Raw genomic sequence first — 21,106 nt, 5'->3', positions numbered from 1 at the left:
GGCTTGTCTCTTTTTCTGAATGTCTTCTTAAAAGAGGAAGATCAAAGTTTAAAATGAATAGGGAAGGATCTATAATAAGAGAAGGTATAAGCTAGAATCCTACAAGTTAATTATGGAAAAGACATACTAGACAATAGTGTAATGAAGAACATTTTTATAATGCATACATACTATGAGATAGAGTTGAGATTACTGGGGGAACCTTATCTCTGAATATACTGACTTGCATGTTTAAAAATCCAAGTCTTAACAATGCATAACCATATTGCCTGACTTTCAAAAGTGCTCAGCACCCACAACTTCCACTGAAGACCATAGAAGTTGTGGGTGCTCATCACTTCTGAAAATCAGGTCAGTAACTTATTTTTGTTTTTCCGTTGCTTTTCCGTATAATTTCCTATGTTATATTTTAAAAGGAACAAAGGGGGGGGGGGATGCTGAAAAACAAATAGATTAAAAAAATAAAAATGTTTTTGAGAAAAAGTTCAACCAGAAGATCAGGTTAAAATGGCAGCTACAATCTAATGCACTAAAGACGTGTTTCACAGGTTCATTCTGAGTTCCCATCCAGATATTAAACTATCAAGCTTATAATACTTGTTAGTATGGCTGCAGATTGTTTTTGTTGCATTCTCTGAAGCTCCAGAGAACAAGATGACAGAAGCAACTTATCCTGCCTACTGCAGTAGCCATTAAAAAGCATCATGAGCTAACCATTACCATAAGAGTTACCACTGATATCTTCAGCTGTAAACACAGAGCAAAACTGTCTAATAGATAGTTCTGGGTGGTGACTATTGGCAAATGCTCTTTTAATGGGGATCATTGTAGGTGTCCGACATGCAAATGTGGATCACTACCATTAGGTCAACAGACAAGTCAGCAAGGTTTTTATCCTACAGATCTTTTGCACACAGATCTCCTCCTATTAAACTCAGATTCTAAACATCCAACCCCATATGTATCAAATATTTAAAGCTTTTAAAATAGTCATACATACATAGGTATGTATATGTGTACATAGAAAACATAGAGCAACAAGCCAAAAACACCCAACAGTGGATTGTAATCTCATACCACTGAAGTTAATGAGGCTATACTAATGCAAAACCATTGTGAGATCAGAATCAGACCCCAGGTTTTCAGCCATATCACTACTATCCAGGCTATTTGCAACCCTGCGTGGCTTTTAAAATAAGAGAAGATCAAGCCAGTTCATTCCATCTGTTTTCATACATCTAGCTGCTTTCCTTTCATCTGCACTTACTTTGACATCCATAATTTATTCCCACCAGCAAATGTAAATGTTTACATCTGCAATATTATTTGGGGTTGTTATACCGTATCATTAACATCATACCTTTCACCCAAGAGTAATTCAGGACTCTGGTGGCCCAGAAGTGTAAACAGTTCATTTCCATTCAGGTCTCCCTTTAATTAATACCGCTGCTATCAATACAGTGAACAACAATATTATATAGTGCTTGTGATCTAGTTATTTTAAAATAAATACTGTGTTAAAACCTAGCCAAGTATAATTTACCAGGATTAGTTCAAACAGTTTTTGGATTTGTCTCTATTGTATATGTAAAATACATTCATAAAACAAGAAGTTACTGTTGTTAAATGTTATTCATAGGATTTTCAAATCTTTATATAGTGTGGACCACATCTTAACAGAGAGTTAATACAATAGACCACTTTCCCTCCCATTGAAATGTCATGGGACCTTCCTATGTGTGATCCTATGGCATTCCAATGGCAATTACAGCCATTACTTACCTCAGAAAGCAATATTAGGACAGAGTACTTTTAATGTGATTTAGCAGCTGTAAACAAGAAGGTCGATCACCCGCAAGTGTTTTAAGGACTACTGTTGGTCCACGGAACCACGGTTTGAGAATCATTCTGTAAAAGTTTTCAAATATCTAGCTAGCTAGCTATAGTTCTTAATCTATTTGCCCTTATTTTAGGCAGAAGCTGACAGCATTGTGACCCTGCAGACATTTAGAGACAAATGTGAACCTGTTTTTCTCTTTTGTGTTGTAAGTTCAACAACCATCATCAGCTTTTATTTTCGTGCTGCCTATTTTTGTTGTTTTTTCAGTATATTGAAAATAAATGTAAAGTTGTACAAATGTGAATTACATCTTTACAATTTTAGTGTATAGGATATTGTTGCATATTGTACATACCAGTCATTTTATCAGTGAATCATATTTTATATGTTCTTGGCATGCAGAGAGGAAGGGGTATTAGCATAGTTCTTCTGCTAACAGGGGAAGAAAATTCTCCATCTACTATAGTATATTATGCCAGACCTGGTTGCTAACTCTGTAGGCAAGTGTTTTTTTTTCTACTTGTAAGTTTTGAGATTTGGATTCCAGCAGCTAGGGACTAATAAACAGGGTGCATTAAGCAGACTCCACTCTATATGACTGCAGTCACGTGAAATTAACAGCATCTCTGATCTCACCAAAAGCTAGCCAATTCCACTGTGTTGCTCATGCATATACATGGTGGGGCAATGAGCAGAAGAGTGAAGCACAGAAGGAAGAGTAGTGAAGGAAGCAGTGGGGAAATGGAGGAACTAGAACTGAGATGAGGAGAGACAAACAGTGGAGGGAAGAAACCTGGGAACAAGGTGGATAGGAAGTGAAAGCAGGAAAGGTCTAATTCTGTACCAGTGAAGTAAATGGAAACTTTGTGATTAACTTTAGTGGGCTAAGGGTCAGATCCCAAAGGAGGAAGAGAGTAACCAGAAAATAAGAGTAGTCAAAAATGGGGACGGGAAAATGGGAAGAGATGGAAACAAGGACAGAGAACAGCAAGAGAGAAGGAAAATTTAGGCCTGATTCTCATTAATACTAAGGTCCCTTTACACCATTTTATCAATGTAAATGGGCCTTTTTGTGGATATAAATTATGTTTACACATGACTTAATGCCTCTTTATATAGCTAAAACAGTGTAAAGGGATTTTAGTGTAAATAAGAATCAGGCTTTCTAAATTCTTTCCTTCAAATTTATTTTGAATTTTGAGCAAATTAATTGTAAGTGAATTTGTGCAAGGTGTCTGATTGCTAGTCCTGGACATTTTGTTGCACTATTTACTGAGGACCAGATTCGGCAGTCCTTAATTGAGCAAAACTCTCATTGTCTCTAATAGGAATTTTGCTCAAATAAGGATAGCAAATTTTGGCCATTTCAGAACAAATACAGCTTGGGCATCAATAGTAGTAGCATCCCTATCCTGCCACATACACAATTTGGAGGAAGAACTTCTGATGGTGAAAACAGGGCTTAATTTGTAATGAAAGAGGTGCCGGAGCTCAAGCAATTTTTTTACACTCAGAACTGATGCAGCAAACCCAGAGGTGCTGGCGCTATGAACCCAAACCTAGAGGTGGAAAGGCTAAGTCCTGGCACAAATTAAGCACTGAATCAGAAGGAAGTTCATTCTGTATATCTGTGGTGCCCCAAATTTTCCTATAGCACCCCCCTCCTTACCTGTAATGGAATCTGTCTGCACGCCCGCTTCCCACCTCCCATTACTACACAGTTGGCTCTGCAGAGGAGAAGCTGGGGGCAGAACTGGGATGGGGGAGGACCTGTAGCTAGAGGCGGAGCTGTGGCTGGGGGCAGAGCGGAGCTGCAGCAGGGGATGGAGTGGAGCTGCAACTCGGGGCAGAGCAGGGGGGTGGAGTAGAGCTGCGGCTGGGGGCTAGCCTGGGTTCAGCTTCGTGCCCTCCTGAACATTCCTCTGCACCCCACAGTTTGGGGACCACTGTTCTATACCCGTTCAACTGCTGGCCTTTCAGCGGAGCTGCCAACACAGGTAACAGTCCAGTCATTGTCAATCTGTGCTAAGTAGACAACTGCTCAATAGGAACTTGACTGAGACCACCTACTCATTTCATGTAGGACAGTGTTGAGCAGTTGGATGATAATTTTAGGTTGTCACCCAACCAGGCTATATTTGATGTGTTGAAGATGAAATGCTCTGTATCCCATTACGCATCCCTTGAATTAGACATTGAACTCCATCGCAGTTCAAGCCCTTTCAATAAGAAAATGCCAGATTCTAAAATGTAAACCCTCTGAAACTTTTGCGATAAGAGCTATGTTAAGGAATAACCAATAATAGGAATAACAGTCAGTTTTCTTTGATATCACTAATTTTAGCCCTGTGTTTTTGATTCCTCACCTGTTTTGCAAATCAGTCTATCTGCAGTGATACATGGCTACAACTTTTAGTTTTAGAACACCGTATCATGGTAACTGTCTATTGCTGGTGAAAAATAGATTGTGTTAGAGGTAAATTAAATGTGCAAAACTAAATTAGTAGATCTTACGGAGAGTGTTATTTTATCATTTTTTACAGGATGGCAAAATTATAGCACTAGTGCGAGGCACAAATGCTCCACTTCTCAGTAAGACAGTAATAGAGCTAATAGAAGAAGAGAGGAAAATTTTAGCCGGGGAAATAGAACGCCCTCAGGTACTCACTAGATAACTGTTTTCTTATCAAGTTTAAAGATAAATGAATATTTTTATTACATTTGCATGGTCTCTTTCTATGTGTGTGGTGCTGTTTTTATTTCTTTTACTGTTGATATTTCGTTTTCATTTTTGTGGATACCACTGTCTTTACCATGAACTGGCATGTATCTCATCTTTTAGAAACTTCCATTAAGTGGTACTCATCCACATGATACTGGTAATTTTACAAACTGATCTGTATGCAGAGGAGGGATTCTTCACTAACAAAAATATAACCAGCATAAAAACAAATTTTGTATTTATCTCTTTATTTGTTATACTTTCAGCGCTGGATATTTTTCTTATCTATTTTACTAAGGGCTCGAGAGAATAAGGGAAAGGGGACAGTTCTTACCTAATTCCTCTTTCCAGCTGAAATGCAGGTGAAAGAATTCCATTTATCTGTATAGATGCAAAAGAGAAATTGTAATGGACTACAACTCAGTTAAGAAAAATCAGAACAAATTGTCTTAGTTCTGCATGAGATAGCATTATACCCTATCAAATATATTATTAGCTTCTAGGGATAAAACTGCTGAAGAGATAACTGGTAGCTGAGCTTGGTGACTTAAATAAATTATTTTTCTTGTGTTAGCAGCAGCAAGCCTGCCTGTTTCAAAACCCACTTGAACTTTGTGAATAATTGAGATTAAATAATTTAGTTGTGCTGCTAGAATTTTGGTGTTTACTTTATATTCTACATTTAGCAGAGAAATAGGTTGGACATTTCCACAGTTATGTCCATTTTTATGTTTCTTTTTGGGCTGGCACAAGATTCCACAAAATCTGCAAAAAATGTTTAGAAGCAGAAAAAGAAGCAGCTTAAATGTTGATGTTGGTATTATCTTGCACTAAGTTAATGCTGCAGGGAGTTTTTCAGAGAGGGGAAGCAGAGAAAGAACAAAGGAGTGACTTGCTCAACATCACTGGCAGAGTCAGGAATGGCACTCAGGTCTCATGATTCCAGTGGGCTATCCACTGGCCCATACTGCCTCAATATTAACTTCATACTGACAGTATAATTTTATCAGAATAACAACATGAAAACTGCAATTTTCTTAGGTACAAGAGCTTGTGTTTTTAGAAGAGAAAGCATCAGAAGATTATATTGAAGAAAGCCAACTTGAAGGTAAATGATATTTTAATTATTTTAAAATTATTAGTACAAAGAAAAAACTTAAACAAGTATCTTGTTAGGTATTTGGTGTTAGGATTATGTGTGTCCAGTCATAAAATTTTCCTTTGGTTCATTTGGTAACATGAGAGATTATTGTGGAAGGAGTCAAATATCACATGCGGGTGCATATGAAAGTTGTAAAATGATCAAACTAATAACAGATATGCTTATCTTATCATTATTATTAATTATTTCTATGATGTCTCAGATCTGGATCCAGCTCTATGAAGATTTAACATGATGGAGCGCTCAATGTCTGTAGCAAAGGGTTTAATTTGAACTTTGAATTATCTTCTAACGTAATATAGCATCCATGACAGAAAAGTTATGCTAAAAAATCGTGACCAAGAATGACATGGCACCTAAAAGCTGTGCGTCTTGTAAAGGCCTAAGAGTATGTATTTTGTTGGGGAACAAATGAGAGCCGCCTTTTGCATACATTATCCTCCAGAGTCTCACAGAAAGGAGTCTAATTTTGTTAGTGGTACATGTGAAGGACAAAATGTCAGCAAATATGCAGAGTGCAGCAATTACAAGATCTGTAGCAGCGTTGTTTTTTCTGAGATGTTCATGTGGCCTTGTCCATCTGGCCTACCACAAGAAGTGCAAGTCAGAATGCCTGCTCATGCATTTTAGAGCACAGGCTTGTTCTAACGCCTGGTAGAACTAGTGACCCAATGAAGAAATTAAGAGATGAGTAAAACTACCAAATCCCTGGATTTACAAGACTTAAAAAAGGAAAGTCAAATTAGATACCATCTACAATCCAAGCAGTTGCAGGCCAACTATCTGGAAGGTCTGTAGTATCAGCAAAAAGCAAAACAGGCCCAGGGGAAAAGGCAATTTGAAGGTTAACAACAACAATACAGTATTTCCAACCCTTTAGCACTTCTACCCAGCTCTTCTTCATTGAAACAACACTTTTGAAATGCGACTTCAGAGCAGGGCTGGCCTTACCATGAGGCGAACTGAGGCGGCCGCCTCAGGTGCCAGACTGTGGGGGGGCACCACTAGGACCCAGAGTGTAGAAAATTATGTCTGCTGCTGGTGCATATGGATTCTCTCTGCTCTAGATGCAGAGATGGTGGAGTGCTGTGCTGGAGGAAGGAGGGCACAAGAGACATAACTGGCAGGCAGGAGAAAAGGTCAGAGGGAATAACAGAAAGCAGCAGGAGCTGCAGGGAGAGAGAGGAGGAGGAGCCTCTTATGTACCTCTCTAGCACCCCCAGGAGCCTGGACTGATTTACACCAGCTTCTCAGGGAGCTTCCTGTTTCCTGCTGCTTCCCTGAACCCACCTGAGGAGAAGAGGCAGTCAACTGAAGTAGTAGGAGCTAGTTAGGCCCTTAAGATGCTGATATCTTTTCTCACTCAGGCCCTGCTACCAGCTTGCTTATTTGTCCCCTTCAATTGAGTGTTGAGAGCCACTATAGCTGGCACAGAACAGCAGTCATGAGTGAAGGATGAAAACACCCCTCTGGGGCAGCATTCAGAAAAAAAAAGAAAGCAAAGGAAGCTTTTCTATCTAAGCAGGAAGGAGCTCTCCTGAGATACATAGACACAAATGTTCACAGTGAGCCTTCCGGCCCCAATGAGGATGTGAGTGATGAGGAGATGCATGATCTTCCAGTTCGAGTGCAGGTGACCTGGCAGCTACTGCAGCATCCATATTTCCATCTCAAGTGGATGTAACCATGGACATTCCTGAAGAAAAGTGTAGATCAGGGAAGAGTGTGGTGGAAATGCAAGAAACAGTTGCTGCTGAGTTTAGTTCCTTAAGTCTAGATGATCCAGGACTGAGGACCCACTGGAGCAGTAGCATGAGGGAATTTCTTATACTGCATGGGCCATAGCAGGTGAAAAACTTCATGTTCCCCAAAGACAATGAAAATAGAAGTTTCCATCCAACACATTACTGGCATGAAATCCCCAATGGTGACAAAGTGGAGAGGCCATGGCTTATGTACTCAAAAACCCAGAATGCTGCACACTGTTTTGTTGCAAACTCTTCCAGTCTAATGTTCCAGACACATTGGGTTCTACAGGAACAAAGGACTGGAAAAATCTGGCTAGAAATCTGGCATGCCATGGGACAGCAGCAAATCACCAGAGAGCATTTCAGAAGTGGAAAGAGCTTGAGATGAGACTAAGGTTAAAGGCCACCATAGATGATCAGCATCAAGAGAAGACTGCATCATAGTCTCTTTACTGTCAAAATGTTCTGAAAAGGCTTATTGCCATTGTGAGAATGCTTGCTACCCAAAACCTAGCACTGCGTGGCACTTCAGATCAGCTGTATGTGCCAAACAATGGAAACTTCCTTAAAACTGTGGAGCTGATGGCTGAGTTTGATGCTGTACTCCAGGAGCATCTAAGAAGAGTCACCACCCAAGAAACATACACACCCCCACTATCTTAGAAAAACAATTCAAAATGAGATCATACAGTTACTGGAAGAAAAGTCAAACAGAAGATTGTGGCAGATCTGAAGTCAGCAAGATATTACTCTGTTATTTTGGACTGCACACCTGACATCAGCCATATAGAACAAATGACTTTAATGGTGCGTTTTGTAACAACAACAGAACCTAGTGAAAATGTCCCTGCAATGGTGACTGTCAGAGCGCATTTTCTAGAATTTATTGACATTGATGATACTTCAGGAGCTGGTATGACAAATGTGCTCCTTAAAAAGTTGGAAGATACAGGAATTACGATAGCTGACATGGGAGGTCAGGGCTACAATAATGGTGCCAACATGAGAGGAAAGAACAAAGGAGTGCAGACATGGATCCAAGAGTTAAACCCTCAAGCTTTTTTTGTCCCATGCAGTTCTCATTCATTGAACTTGGTGGTCAGTGATGCAGCATCAGCTTCTAGTGAGGCTGCTGAATTTTTTAATGTAATTCAAAGCATGTATGTATTTTTCTCTGCATTAACTCATGGATAGCAAATTTTGAAGCAACATCTGGGAAGATCCTCTCTGACACTGAAACCACTGAGTGCCACACGATGGGAGAGTTGAGTGGAGGCGATAAAGCCTATCAAACACCAAATTGGGAAGATAGATGATGCCATAGTTGCCATTATGGAGGATAATGCTATGACAGGAACTGTTTGTGGGAGAACAGTGGCAGAGGGAAATAGAATCACCAGAAACATACATAACTTCAAATTTCTGTGTGGCTTAGTGTTGTGGCATGACATACTGTTTGAAATAAATGTTGTAAGCAAGAGACTCCAAGGTGTTGACCTTGATATATTTGGAGCAAAGGAACAACTGGACAAAGCAAAGTCATACCTACAGTCTTACCGGTCAGATGAAGGATTTCAAAACGTTCTGAAGAGTGCACAGAAGTTGGCTGAGGAACTTCACACTGAAGCAATTTTCCCATCCATTCAAGAATACAAGAGTCACCGAAGAAGAAGACATTTTGATTACGAGGCACAGGATAATCCCATAAGAGACCCCAAACAACAATTCAAAGTTGAATTCTTAAACCAGGTGCTAGATTGTGCAATACAGTCAAAGAACGTTTCATGTAGCTCAAGAAACACAGCAGTATATTTGCGATGTTGTATGATACTCCAAAACTCCTCCCTATACCTGAAGAAGACCCACACCAGCAGTGCTGGGCACTAGAGACGGTGTTGACACATGATGACATGCGTGATATTGATGCAAGTGATTTAGGTGATCGACTGAAAGCCCTTTCAATATACATTTCAGCAGGATCAACTCCAAAGGCTGTTCTGGAATATATGTGCACAAATAAGATAACCACCCTCTTTCCAAATGCTTTTGTTGCTCTGCGCATACTTCTAACACTTCCTGTAACAGTTACCAGTGGAGAACGCAGTTTCTCCAAGCTGAAGTTAATAATAATATATCTACGCTCCACAACAACACAGGAGAGGCTAGTCGGTCTTATAACCATCTCAGTAGAGCATGAGCTGGCCCAGACTGTGGACCTTCAGGAAGCAGTTCAAATCTTTGCAACCAAGAAGGCACAGAAAGCACCACTTTGATTCTTCAAACAGATAAAAATGCCAGTGTTTACTATGCAGACAAGAAAAGTTACATTTGCTGTTCAGGCGTTTGAAAGTTAAGTGTTACTTAAAATTTTTGAATGAGGCATTTTAAGTTGTTAGTTCTCCTTTATTAGGGTAGGTAGCAGAGCAATACCTCGAGAGGAGTAGAACAGGAAGAAGGCAGAATTAAGACCTTTCAAAGTTTTGGCCCAAGCGAGGGGGAATGGGGGTGCTATTTGAGCTCCCCGCCTCAGGTGCCAAAATGTTGTGGGCTGGCCCTGCTTCAGAGCTTTCATGCAAGAATTAGGGCAGTTGATTGTTTCAGGAAGGTAGTTCTTTTCAATCTCTGTTAAATTTATCACTCTTCAGCCCTAGCTCCTAGGGATGTAAATGCTTGTCATTCTCCCCAAAATAGGATTCTGCAAAGGCAAATCTCAAAGCAGAAAGAAGGCTAAGTAAATCCATTTATTCATATCTGAATATCAGTGACAACATAGCAGAATTTTGGAAGCTTTCCACGTTTCAACGCTAACTTCGAACACTCAGCAGCTAACCTTTAGTGATCTACCACACACCATCCTTGCATCTCTCCTTGCTAGTCATTCCTTACTACAAAGACCCTCCACCATTCCTTCCATAACAACTTTATCAAGATTTTTTCCATCACTGTTCCTAATGTGACAAAGTACATAAATTTACATCTCTTGATTTCTGACATTAGGGTCTGCTTTTCTCCACTAACATTTCTAACATGGACAAAAGGCAAATGCCTAAGAGATACACAAGAATCTTCACCAGCACCACACTTCCAAAGTTTCAGTTCTCTTCTTGTCAGCGAAATTATCTTCCCACCATTCACATCCATAAACCACTATGGAAAAAAATAAACTTTTCACCAGTTGCATCTTTGAGGAAAAACTGTGGCATCTTGAAATATACAAAGGAGGCCATAGCTGAGCGAGTCATCCCCTAGTTTTTCTTCCAATTTCTTGGAACAGCCTCCTTGGTCGGATATATATGATCCTAAATAATTAAATTAATCTGCTGCCTCTACAACTCGTCTGTTAATTGTGATGCCCTCTTGCATCCTGTTTTTATTAGCTGTGTTTGACGTTCATGCATTTTGTTTTCGTTGTAAGCAGGAATAATCTGTATTCCTCATTAGCTGTTTTTGCAGACCCAAACATTTGTTGCACTGCATTGGTGGTTGTAGCAAAGAGTGTTGTGTCATCACAAGATCTGAGGTTGATTAGAGAGGTTCACCAATGAAAATCCTAGCTCCTTCCACTTTGCCAAAACCTTTCAAGCCTTGTCTCGTAATAAATTCTGTGCATGTGTTAAAGAGGCCTTGGGGACCAAAATACACCCTGCCAATGGAAAACCCACTCACTGTTGCCTACTGCTGTTTGCACCGTGGTCTGTTGGTGTTAGAGACCTGCAATTAGCTCAATAAGATGCTTTGGAATCCTCATGTCTGCTAATATCTTCCAAAAGATAGTCATGTCAGACCATATCAAATGCTTCTGAGTCATCAATGAAGCACATGATCTATGGGTGATCGTACTGTATGCATTTTTCAATGATGTGGTGGATGTTCACGATGTGGTTACTTGTGCCTCTTTGAAACCAGCTTGTGGGGTGATAGTTCTGCTTCTAGCCTTCCTTTCATGAGGTCCTAGATTATGTAGAGCAGAATTTTGTTTGTGTGCTATGTCAGGGAGATGATATGATAGTTACTACACTCTGTTATGCCTCCTTTCTTTGGTAAGGACAGAAAAATTCCCTTCATTCAGTCCTCCAGCCAATTTCTAGTCATCCATACATCATTATAAGTTTTCAACAGTACCACATTTGCCAATTGTTTTAACAGTTCTTCAGACACGTTATCTACCTCTGGTGCTTTCACAGTCATCTTTTCATAATAGTATGCACCACTTATTCTTGCAGGATTGATGGCTCTGGCTCCGGCTTTGTACTCTTTTCTGTCGTCCTGTATTATGAGTCTCTCTGCTGAGACTACATATTGACACAGTAATGTCTCCACCTATATTTAATGTCATCAGCCTCAGTGAGGACTCTGCCGTCGTGATCTTTTATAATATTTGATCATGGGGAAAACCTTTTGGTAAGAAGTCTGACCACTGTGAACATACCATTCATGTTATTACTCTTTATAATTCTCTTGCTTGCTTGTTTATACACATGGAAGTCACTTGAAAGCATGACACAGAACCATATTGACTACGTCATGATATAGCAATGCTGGAGATCAATTGTCCAATGGTCAGAGACTTTCCCAAGTGCCAACTGTGGGTCAGACCATCAGCTGTTAACCTCAAACATAAAATTAATACTTTAAAAAAGGAAGTCCACCTCTAAATGGTGTTATGCAAGTATCTTTCCTCTGCAGATTCTCACTTACCTGCCCTTTCCTGGCTTTTTTCAGAGTCTTTTCCATTACAGATAACAGAATGAAACCGAGCCCTTTATAACGTTGTTTTGAATGTTGAACTCCACAAGCAAGTGTGAGTGCTACCCCGAGCATTTATAGTTGTAAATGATTCCAGGATTTGCAATACTGAGGTATGTGAGTCTCCTGAGGCAGATCTGTATGTACAGGGAGAACTCCACTTATAGATAAGTAGCTTTTCTATCTCTTAATGTATCTACTTCATATATATACACTCACCCTCCCTTATCTCTGCTTTCACAGTTGTAGTATTAAGGTGTGAGCAGTTGGGAAAAGGAATTGCATTTCAATGTGTGATTCATGTACAGAGGTTTATAATCCACATTTGAACCTCTACTGCTATTGGTTCCCAGGACCCTATATCTTGGTGATCAGAATCCAAAATTAAAAGGAAGCATATGGAGAGCTCAGGTTTTAAGTATAAAAAGTAAATCAGTCTGTGTATATATTTCAGTAAATATATTTATAAATATGCATATGTATTCTTCCTTTTCCTATAGAAGGAGTCATATACACTGTTGCAATTATAAAACCTGATGCCATTGCAGATGGAAGAGTAGAAGAAATTAAACAAAAGGTAAACGAAATTTTTTAAAAACCCAACTGTCGTGTCTGGTTAAATGCCAAGATAGTGAGATGGGAGTATAATCGGATATTAATTTAGGACAAAACTGTACAGCCAGATCTGCTAATACTTATCCTATAAAACTGACAAACATAAAATGGTTGTGGCTGGAGCAATATGATTTTCACACTGACGCTGTTTAAAATATTTTATGGTACTGGAAGAGGTATATACTGAAGTATACTATGCAGATCATTGATTGACACATAAGTATTCCAGCTGAAGCTTGGTAAGTTGCTTACACAGCCTCCCAACAGTTCCTTATTTTTTTCTGCAGTTGATGACAGGGTGAGAGTTACCCATCAATTCTGGGATAGGGCAGATGAGTCACAGAAAATAATTCTACAAATGTGGAAAATATTTTCTTTTCCACAGCAGTATTTTTCAAAATTCTAGACCTACAAATAAACCAGCTCAAATTAGCCAGTTCTTTACATACGTGTGTGAATGTATGTAGACATGCATAAGCTCATGCTTATAGGAAGGTAAGGTCACAGGATATACACTGGTAATGATTTAGATGCATAGGCAGACACAATATTTGGTTAAGGAGACATCATTTCTGCCTCCAGAACGTAATACTGGAGGAATGCTCATTTCAGTTCCAGAAATGCTGAATTGTGGACTTGCACACGTATAGTGAGTATATGCTGTGCAGGGAGTACACAGGGTGATACAGATCATATCAATGCATGCCTACTCTACGTATACATATTTTTATCATGCTAGTGGGAATTTTAAAAAATAGATACTCATGTTATTTCTGCATACGAAACCAAAAGCAAGTATACTGTAATCAAAATTTAATATCTACTTTGTAATGGTGGTAGACCAATTTCTCCGAGGTATGTACAAATACTTTACAAGTACATGACTGACTGCTGCATAATAAAGCTTTTACTGTCTGTCATTAAGAATGATTATGTGCTGCCTTCCCATAGGTTTGCTTTATTTGCATTACTGGAATCAATAATGGTAAAACATGTTTTACAAATAGTAGAGGTTTTCATTAAAATCTGTATATTGAGGTACATAATGTGTAACAAAAGGCTTCTTTATTTTAATGGGTGTCCCATTTGAACACCGTCCAGTACTTTGAAAAGCTGGAAATTTAGTTGGGCTGAATGAAGAAGTTACTATAGTTGTGATATTTCATATTGCCTCATTTAAGATTCTACACAAAAATCAGTCAGTTTTTAGAATCATGGCAAAAATATGTAACTAATATTTGCTGATTTGCTATATGTCTCCCTCAAATGCTTCTGAACCTGATGGCTGATCTGTAATTGAAGATTACAGAAGCGGGCTTTGCTATTGCGGCAGAAGAGGAGAAGACTTTAACTGAAAAGCAAGTTAGAGATTTCTACAGTCGCAATATAGAACAGGTAAAAAGCCTACACAAAAATAGATGGCTATATTGATAATAATATCATCTATATGGCTTGTAAAATATTTATAAAATGTAATTGATTCTAGTTAATTAAAATTATTTATGACACAGAGAGAAAATAAATTAAAAGATTGTCTCATCTTTTTTGCTTTGGTTTTCCAGTCCAGCTCCTGTACGATGCCTGTGGTTGTTGGTGTTCCAACGTTGCATTTAAATAACAATGGAATAGCATACAATTCTTGGTACATACTGAAGCAATAGAGGTTTATTTTCCCTAACACAACCAACTCATTAGCCAACAATAGTCAGAATAACATAAGGTAAATACTCTAAACAGCAAAAGCTATATATACTCTAAAAACCAACAACGATACATATATCGTTGTTGGTTTTTAGAGTATATAATATATAATTAGTTCAGAGGGAGCTGTGAACTGTGGGAAATCAGTTATTTCAAATTTGATGACAATATATACCTCCAGACCAGTGGCACTGCTATGGGCACCCACATGGTCCCACAGTATGCTAACATTTTTATGACTAACCTGAAACACCGCTTCCTCAGCTCTTGTCCACTCATGCCCCTTCTCTGCCTACGCTACAATGATGACATCTTCATCATTTGGACCCATGGGAAGGAAACCCTGGAAGAATTCCACCACGATTTCAACAGCTTCCACCCCACCTGGACCAATCTACACGGGAGGTCCACTTCCTAGACACTATGGTGCAAATAAGTGACGATCATATTAACACTATCCTATACCGAAAACCCACCAACCGCTATGCCTACCTTCATGCCTTCTGCTTCCATCCCAGACACACCAAATGATCCATTGTCTACAGCCAAGCACTGAGGTACAACCGCATTTGCTCCAACCCCTCAGAGAGAGACCAACACCTACAAAATCTTCACCAAGCATTCTCAAAACTACGATACCCACATGAGGAAATAAGGAAACAGATCAACAGAGCCAGACGTGTACCCAGGAGTCTCCTGCTGCGAGACAAACCCAAGAAAGAAACCAACAGAACTCCACTGGCCCATCACATATGATCCTCAGCTAAAACCTCTCCAACGCATCATCAGTGATCTACAACCCATCCTGGACAACGATTCCTCACTTTCACAGGCCTTGGGAGGCAGGCCAGTCCTCACCCACAGACAACCCGCCAACCTGAACTATATTCTCACCAGCAACTACACACCACACCATAGTAACTCTAACTCAGGAACCAATCCATGCAACAAACCTCGATGCCAACTTTGCCAACATATCTACACAAGTGACACCATCATAGGACCTAACCAGATCAGCCACGCCATCACCGGGTTCATTCACCTGCACGTCCACCAATGGTAATATACACCATTGTGCGCCAGCAATGCCCCTCTGCTATGTACATTGGCCAAACTGGACAGTCCCTACGTAAAAGGATAAATGGACACAAATCAGATATTAGGAATGGCAATATACAAAAAACTTCAATCTCCCTGGACACACAATAGCAGATTTAAAGGTAGCCATCCTGCAGCAAAAAAACTTCAGGACCAGACTTCAAAGAGAAACTGCTGAGCTTCAGTTCATTTGCAAATCTGACACCATCAGCTCTGGATTAAACAAAGACTGAACGGCTAGCCAACTACAAAAGCAGTTTCTCCTCCCTTGGTGTTCATGCCTCAACTGCTAGAAGTGGACCTCATCCTCCCTGATTGAACTAATCTCGTTATCCCTAGCCTGATTATTGCTTGCATATTTATACCTGCCTCTGGAAATTTCCACTACATGCATCTGACAAAGTGGATATTCACCCACAAAAGCTTATGCTTCAATACGTCTGTTAGTCTACACGTTGCCACAGGACTCTTTGCCGTAGTTATTTCCTTGTTATTCTCAAAGTGTGATTCTACTCTACTCTGAAAAATGAGTGTGTAAAAATAGTACTTGTTTACACTGTCTGTACTTAAACTGTTTCAGAATGTAGAATTCTGTCTATTCTACAGGCCAAATACTGCCCTCATTTACAACTCTGCAATCCTGTTGAAAACTATGAGATTACGTAAGTGCAACTGAAGACAGAATTTGAAGACAATAGAGTTGCTGCGGTGTAGTTGAGAGCAAATTTTGGCCTGTAGAATCTTTATAATGGGGATTTTGAATGAATCAGAAAGAACACAACTTGACGTTTCAGATACCAGGTTGTGTTCGTAGGACTGGCAGTTTAGATAAAACTTCTTCTTATTTGTTGATGGAGCAAATTTACTGTTGAAATCACTGAAATAGTAAACATTTTTTTCAATCACTTTTCAGTGTAGAGACACGCTTTATGTATTGTATAGTACCAAATATATTTTTCTATTCACTTTCATTTAATTTATTTTTATGTCTATTATGCAAACTACCATATTCCAAAATGCTTTACACCAAGAGAAAAATAACTGTAGAATTGAGTGTCCTTACAATATATCCATAAAATCTGAAAGGTAAAATAATATATAGAGATGAATCGGAATATGAAAAAAGAAAAACTACACATTAAAAACAGTAAAATACAAATACATATTTTTGCTTACTATCCTGTTAGTATGAAAGGAGAAATATATTAAGTAAGTTAAGGGATGGGAGATGTTGGCAGGGGAAAGACTCAATCATATGTTAAAGCAAAGAGAAAGGGTTTAAAGAAAGATTGGCAATGAAGTAAATGGGGGGCTTAGAGGGAATGAAGAGAATTCCAGCACTGGTGAAAAAGTGACTCCAAGTTATGAAGAGACACAAGGAGGTTGCTTCCCATGAAAGTATCTCTCTATGTGGATGAAGGCCAAGACTAAAGGGGAGAAAAGAATAGACAAGGAAGTAAGTGTCTGAGAATGTTCTGAAAATCAGGAATGCAGTCATAGATATTACTTGCCTAATTTAAAGAACTTTAAAAATCATGTCAGGAAATGCAATATATTTTGTTGCTTTACATCATGTGCCTCAGTCCACTATACTATAAGCATCACATTTGATCTCATCTCTGAGTTATTGGTACATTAGATTGGGAGAACATGTGGCACACAAGTTATATTCAATAGTATAATTTCAGTTATCTCAAGATCTTATATTTACTGTAAAGGCTGAGGCATACTTTATAATACTGTTTTATCACTTGAACTAAAATGGACTTATCACAAAATCTTATCAGATATTTCATATAGAATTTTATATGGTGATTGTAAATACAATAGTGAGATGGGAGCAAGTTATACAGCATATGTATAGTTTGATTTCTGGTGATAAGGTCAAACAGTTCTGTTTGTAGTATATAGTTGAGAAATTGTGGGTTTTTTTAGCCTGATTTTGAAGATTTTGTGACATTCATGACTGGTGGACCATCCCATATTCTGATAGTTTCTAAACCAAAGGAAGTAACTGTTGCTGTTCCACAATGGAAAAAACTGGGTAAATCAGATGAGGATACATCTGCAGAGCCTCAGCCTGAAAAGCCAATCAGGTAACTGGAAAAATTCAAATGACACTTAAGTTTTATGCAGTTACATGAGAAATAATAACAAAATATTAAGAGCCATATTGTCACATGCCCTTATATGCACAGCTGTGCAGGTGCAGGGAGTAAGCAAGAGTCTCCCTAACCATGTGTGGGACACACAACAGTCCATCACAACTGCAGTCCCCCCAAATTGGCTTGCAGAATGGGCTAGGCACTCTAAGGGTTGGTACAGTCTGCCCAGTGCTATCACAGTCTAATTATATGTACCTGCACTGACCCAATTCAATCTAATTACATGAACCTGTACTGACATGAATGTAAAGATGTTAGAAAGAACCAGTCATTATTCTTTTGTCTTTCTGATTTACAGCTGCTGTAGCCTTCCCTGGATAAATTTTGTCTGACATAATATTAGAGTGATCACATATAGGTGATCCTCATAAACATGTCACAATAAAAATTATTTCTTTTTCAAAGAATTTCTATAGTGCTGTGTTTTCAAAGATCATGCTTTAGGTGTATAAAGCATGATCCCCTTATCAATCCTTTTTTAGAAACTGTCATTGTCAGTATTAATTTTGACCAGTGAAATGCACAGAGGCTATTCAAAGGCAGACCAAGTAGAAACATTGCGTGACTGAGATTTCACTTTCAAAGTACTTATGGTATAACACAGCAAGTAACTAATACTCTGTTAAGAATGGACAATATCTTCATTCCTGAGAACAGCTGTTTTTTGTTGGAATGCAGAATCATAAAGTAACTGGCATTCTATTCTTATATGTTTTACTGAATAAGTTTTAAAATATATTTTTTCAGCAAGTCAGTTATTGATACATTTGTGTAAAATAGTAAATGAATATAAAGGATATGTTAATTTAGATGTATTATTTGTCTCTTATTAGCTTGCAAGAAGTTTTGGAATCCAAGAATATGTTAAATTTATGTGATGTGGAAGACAGTGTAGAAGATGCTAGCAGGCAACTTGCCTTCTTTTTCCCAGATTTTGGTAAAAAGAAGACTGGCCAAAATATTGAAAAAACATTGGCCTTAATTAGACCTTCTCTGTTAAAGGAAAGAAAAAGTAAGTGATGATGATTACATTTTTCACCTGCAGTACACAAAGAAGGCCTTATCTTTTGGATTTCAAAAATCCTGGTATCTTTTAATGAATAATACCTAGTTTTTACCTAGCACTTTTCTCCAATTAATGTCAAAAGTGCTTTACAAAGTGGGTCAATATAATTATCGCCATTTGGCAGATGGAGAAACTCCGAGAGATGAACTCATTTGTCCCAGGTCACACAGCGGGCCAGTAGTAGAGCCAGGAAGAGAATCCAGGCCTCCAGTCCAGTGTTCTACACACTAGACCATGCTGTCTTCAAATTATTTTCTGTGCTCAGCATTAAATTGACAGAACTGTATATCAGAAAAATACAATTTGTTCATTCTGTTCTGTCTTTACCTACTTTTGTGTGAATATTTTATTTCCTAGATCAGTTCTTCAAAAATTGCCTCTATAGATCCCCTTTCTGGGATATAATTATGGTTTATAGAAAAATCAACGAGTCTAATTGCATTTAAAACATATTTAAATGAGTTATGCTTTCTGCTAAAACAATTTAGCTAGTTTTCAGAGTAGCAGCCATTTTAGTCTGTATCTTCAAAAAGAAAAGGAGTACTTGTGGCATCACTGTCCTTGAGTGGTTGAGCATTCTCTGCCAGGTCCAAGGCAGCTTCTATGGCTAGCTTGAATAATGTCTATTACATAGATTTGAAAGAGTACTACTTGGAGCACTCTTCTTACATTTACATGGCATGCCTTTCTTGATTTGACATCTAGTTCTCATGCAACTGGGAGAGCAGTTTTGCAGTCTGTATATAGGGCCTGATTCTGCCACCTTTGCTCATGTTAAATAGTGTATACTTGCAAAAATAGCCACAGAATTCAGTCATAATTATGCCTTCTATTAGAACTCCTCAGTCCTCCTTTGTGTGGGCTGTAATGCTCATTAATATTTCAGAATGAAAATCTTTATTGATGTTTCTTCTGTGGAAAAAATAGTTACTTGACATTGAATTATAGTTCCTCAAGTTTATTGACTTGGCAGATCCACAGTCCCAACCCAATTTTTCCCAATGTATTCTGAGTATTTTTGTGATTTTTCTGATTGAGTGGAGGTCACCTGGAATGATCAATGCTATATTATTAACATTTGTATTTCCATCAGCAAACTTGTTGAAACTCCAAGTGATTAACGCTTATTTGCCTGGATAAAGTTTCTATAGGTGATATTTGTAACTTACTTATGGACATATTATCAGCCAGTGGTATTTGAGAGTTAGAAGCCCAATATGAGTGTCTCTCCAATAAGGATGACTTTTTATACTGTAGCAGAGAACAATCATTCTGATCCAGGACAGTGTTATCTGGCATACTTTGAGCTATGCTGTGCCCTACTAGCTCTGCCATTCACCAAAACAGCTGCAGGTAAAAAAAAAAAAAGGTTCAGTGAAAAACAAACAGCAAGTGAAAATCAGTTATAATTGAGAAATCCATGATTTCAAAATGTTGTTCTTTGCTTTAAAAAAAAACCCAGCTAGTTAGCAGCAGCTGTCAAACTTGAATGTCTAAAGTTAGGTACCTAAATCCACATTCTTCAAACTCATGACTTTGGTGACCTCATAATGAATTGGGTCATGCTGCTTGTTGGTTAGGCTTTGCTCTTGAGAAGGAATGTGTGTAGAAGGGTTTTTAAGAAAGTGTAATTGCATGCAACATATGCATAAGCAGTCTACCTTTCCTATATATTAGTCAGACACATCTTCAGAACCTTCAAAGACAGAGAGCTAAATCAAATTAAATGTGACTTCTCTACATTCCTTCCTTCTGTAAAAAGGCAGAAAACTTCTTGCTGAGCGTCCAAGCAATGATTATTGGATCCCTATAGCAGTTGTTACGAATTTTAGTTTTTATATTCCAAAATGAACAAGTTAACTCTTTTGGAAAACTTTATTATGAAATGACTGGAAAAACTATAATATGGAAATATAACAAGTATAAAATGAACTAAATGATGACAATCCAGCACTATTTCAATGTTTTATATGTAGATTCTATTCTGAAAAGGATTAAGGATGATGGATTTACAATAGCAATGCAAAGAGAAATAGTTCTGACAGAAGAACAAGCATGTCAGTTTTACAAGGAACATGAAAATGAAGATTTTTTTTCAACCCTTCTAGAACACATGACAAGGTACATTAATTGAAAGGCAACAAGTTTGAACTTACAAATGGAAGCAATATTTTTCACAATGCACAATAAACGTGTATAACTCATTGCCACAAGATACAGTTGTGTTCAGTATAAGTGAAATG

General features: G+C 38.4%; 1 protein-coding gene across 3 annotated transcripts in view; it reads left to right on the top strand.

Annotated features, from left to right (window-relative positions):
* NME8 (NME/NM23 family member 8) overlaps positions 1-21,106 on the top strand; it is a 32,972-nt gene that overhangs the window by 3,725 nt on the left and 8,141 nt on the right. For 2 of the 3 annotated variants that reach the window (XM_038388228.2, XM_043508730.1), the window contains 8 exons: positions 1,974-2,045; positions 4,384-4,500; positions 5,604-5,670; positions 12,719-12,795; positions 14,136-14,228; positions 17,568-17,728; positions 18,631-18,809; positions 20,840-20,984. In XM_038388228.2, the coding sequence (XP_038244156.1) occupies positions 1,974-2,045; positions 4,384-4,500; positions 5,604-5,670; positions 12,719-12,795; positions 14,136-14,228; positions 17,568-17,728; positions 18,631-18,809; positions 20,840-20,984 (911 nt within the window). The remainder of the gene's footprint in view (positions 1-1,973; positions 2,046-4,383; positions 4,501-5,603; positions 5,671-12,718; positions 12,796-14,135; positions 14,229-17,567; positions 17,729-18,630; positions 18,810-20,839; positions 20,985-21,106) is intronic. The other variant, XM_043508731.1, reaches the window with a different exon arrangement.

Source organism: Dermochelys coriacea, chromosome 2, assembly GCF_009764565.3.
Source record: "Dermochelys coriacea isolate rDerCor1 chromosome 2, rDerCor1.pri.v4, whole genome shotgun sequence".
Taxonomy (NCBI): domain Eukaryota; kingdom Metazoa; phylum Chordata; order Testudines; family Dermochelyidae; genus Dermochelys; species Dermochelys coriacea.
Note: the sequence above shows the minus strand (reverse complement) of the source record. Positions and strands in the feature narration are given on the sequence as shown.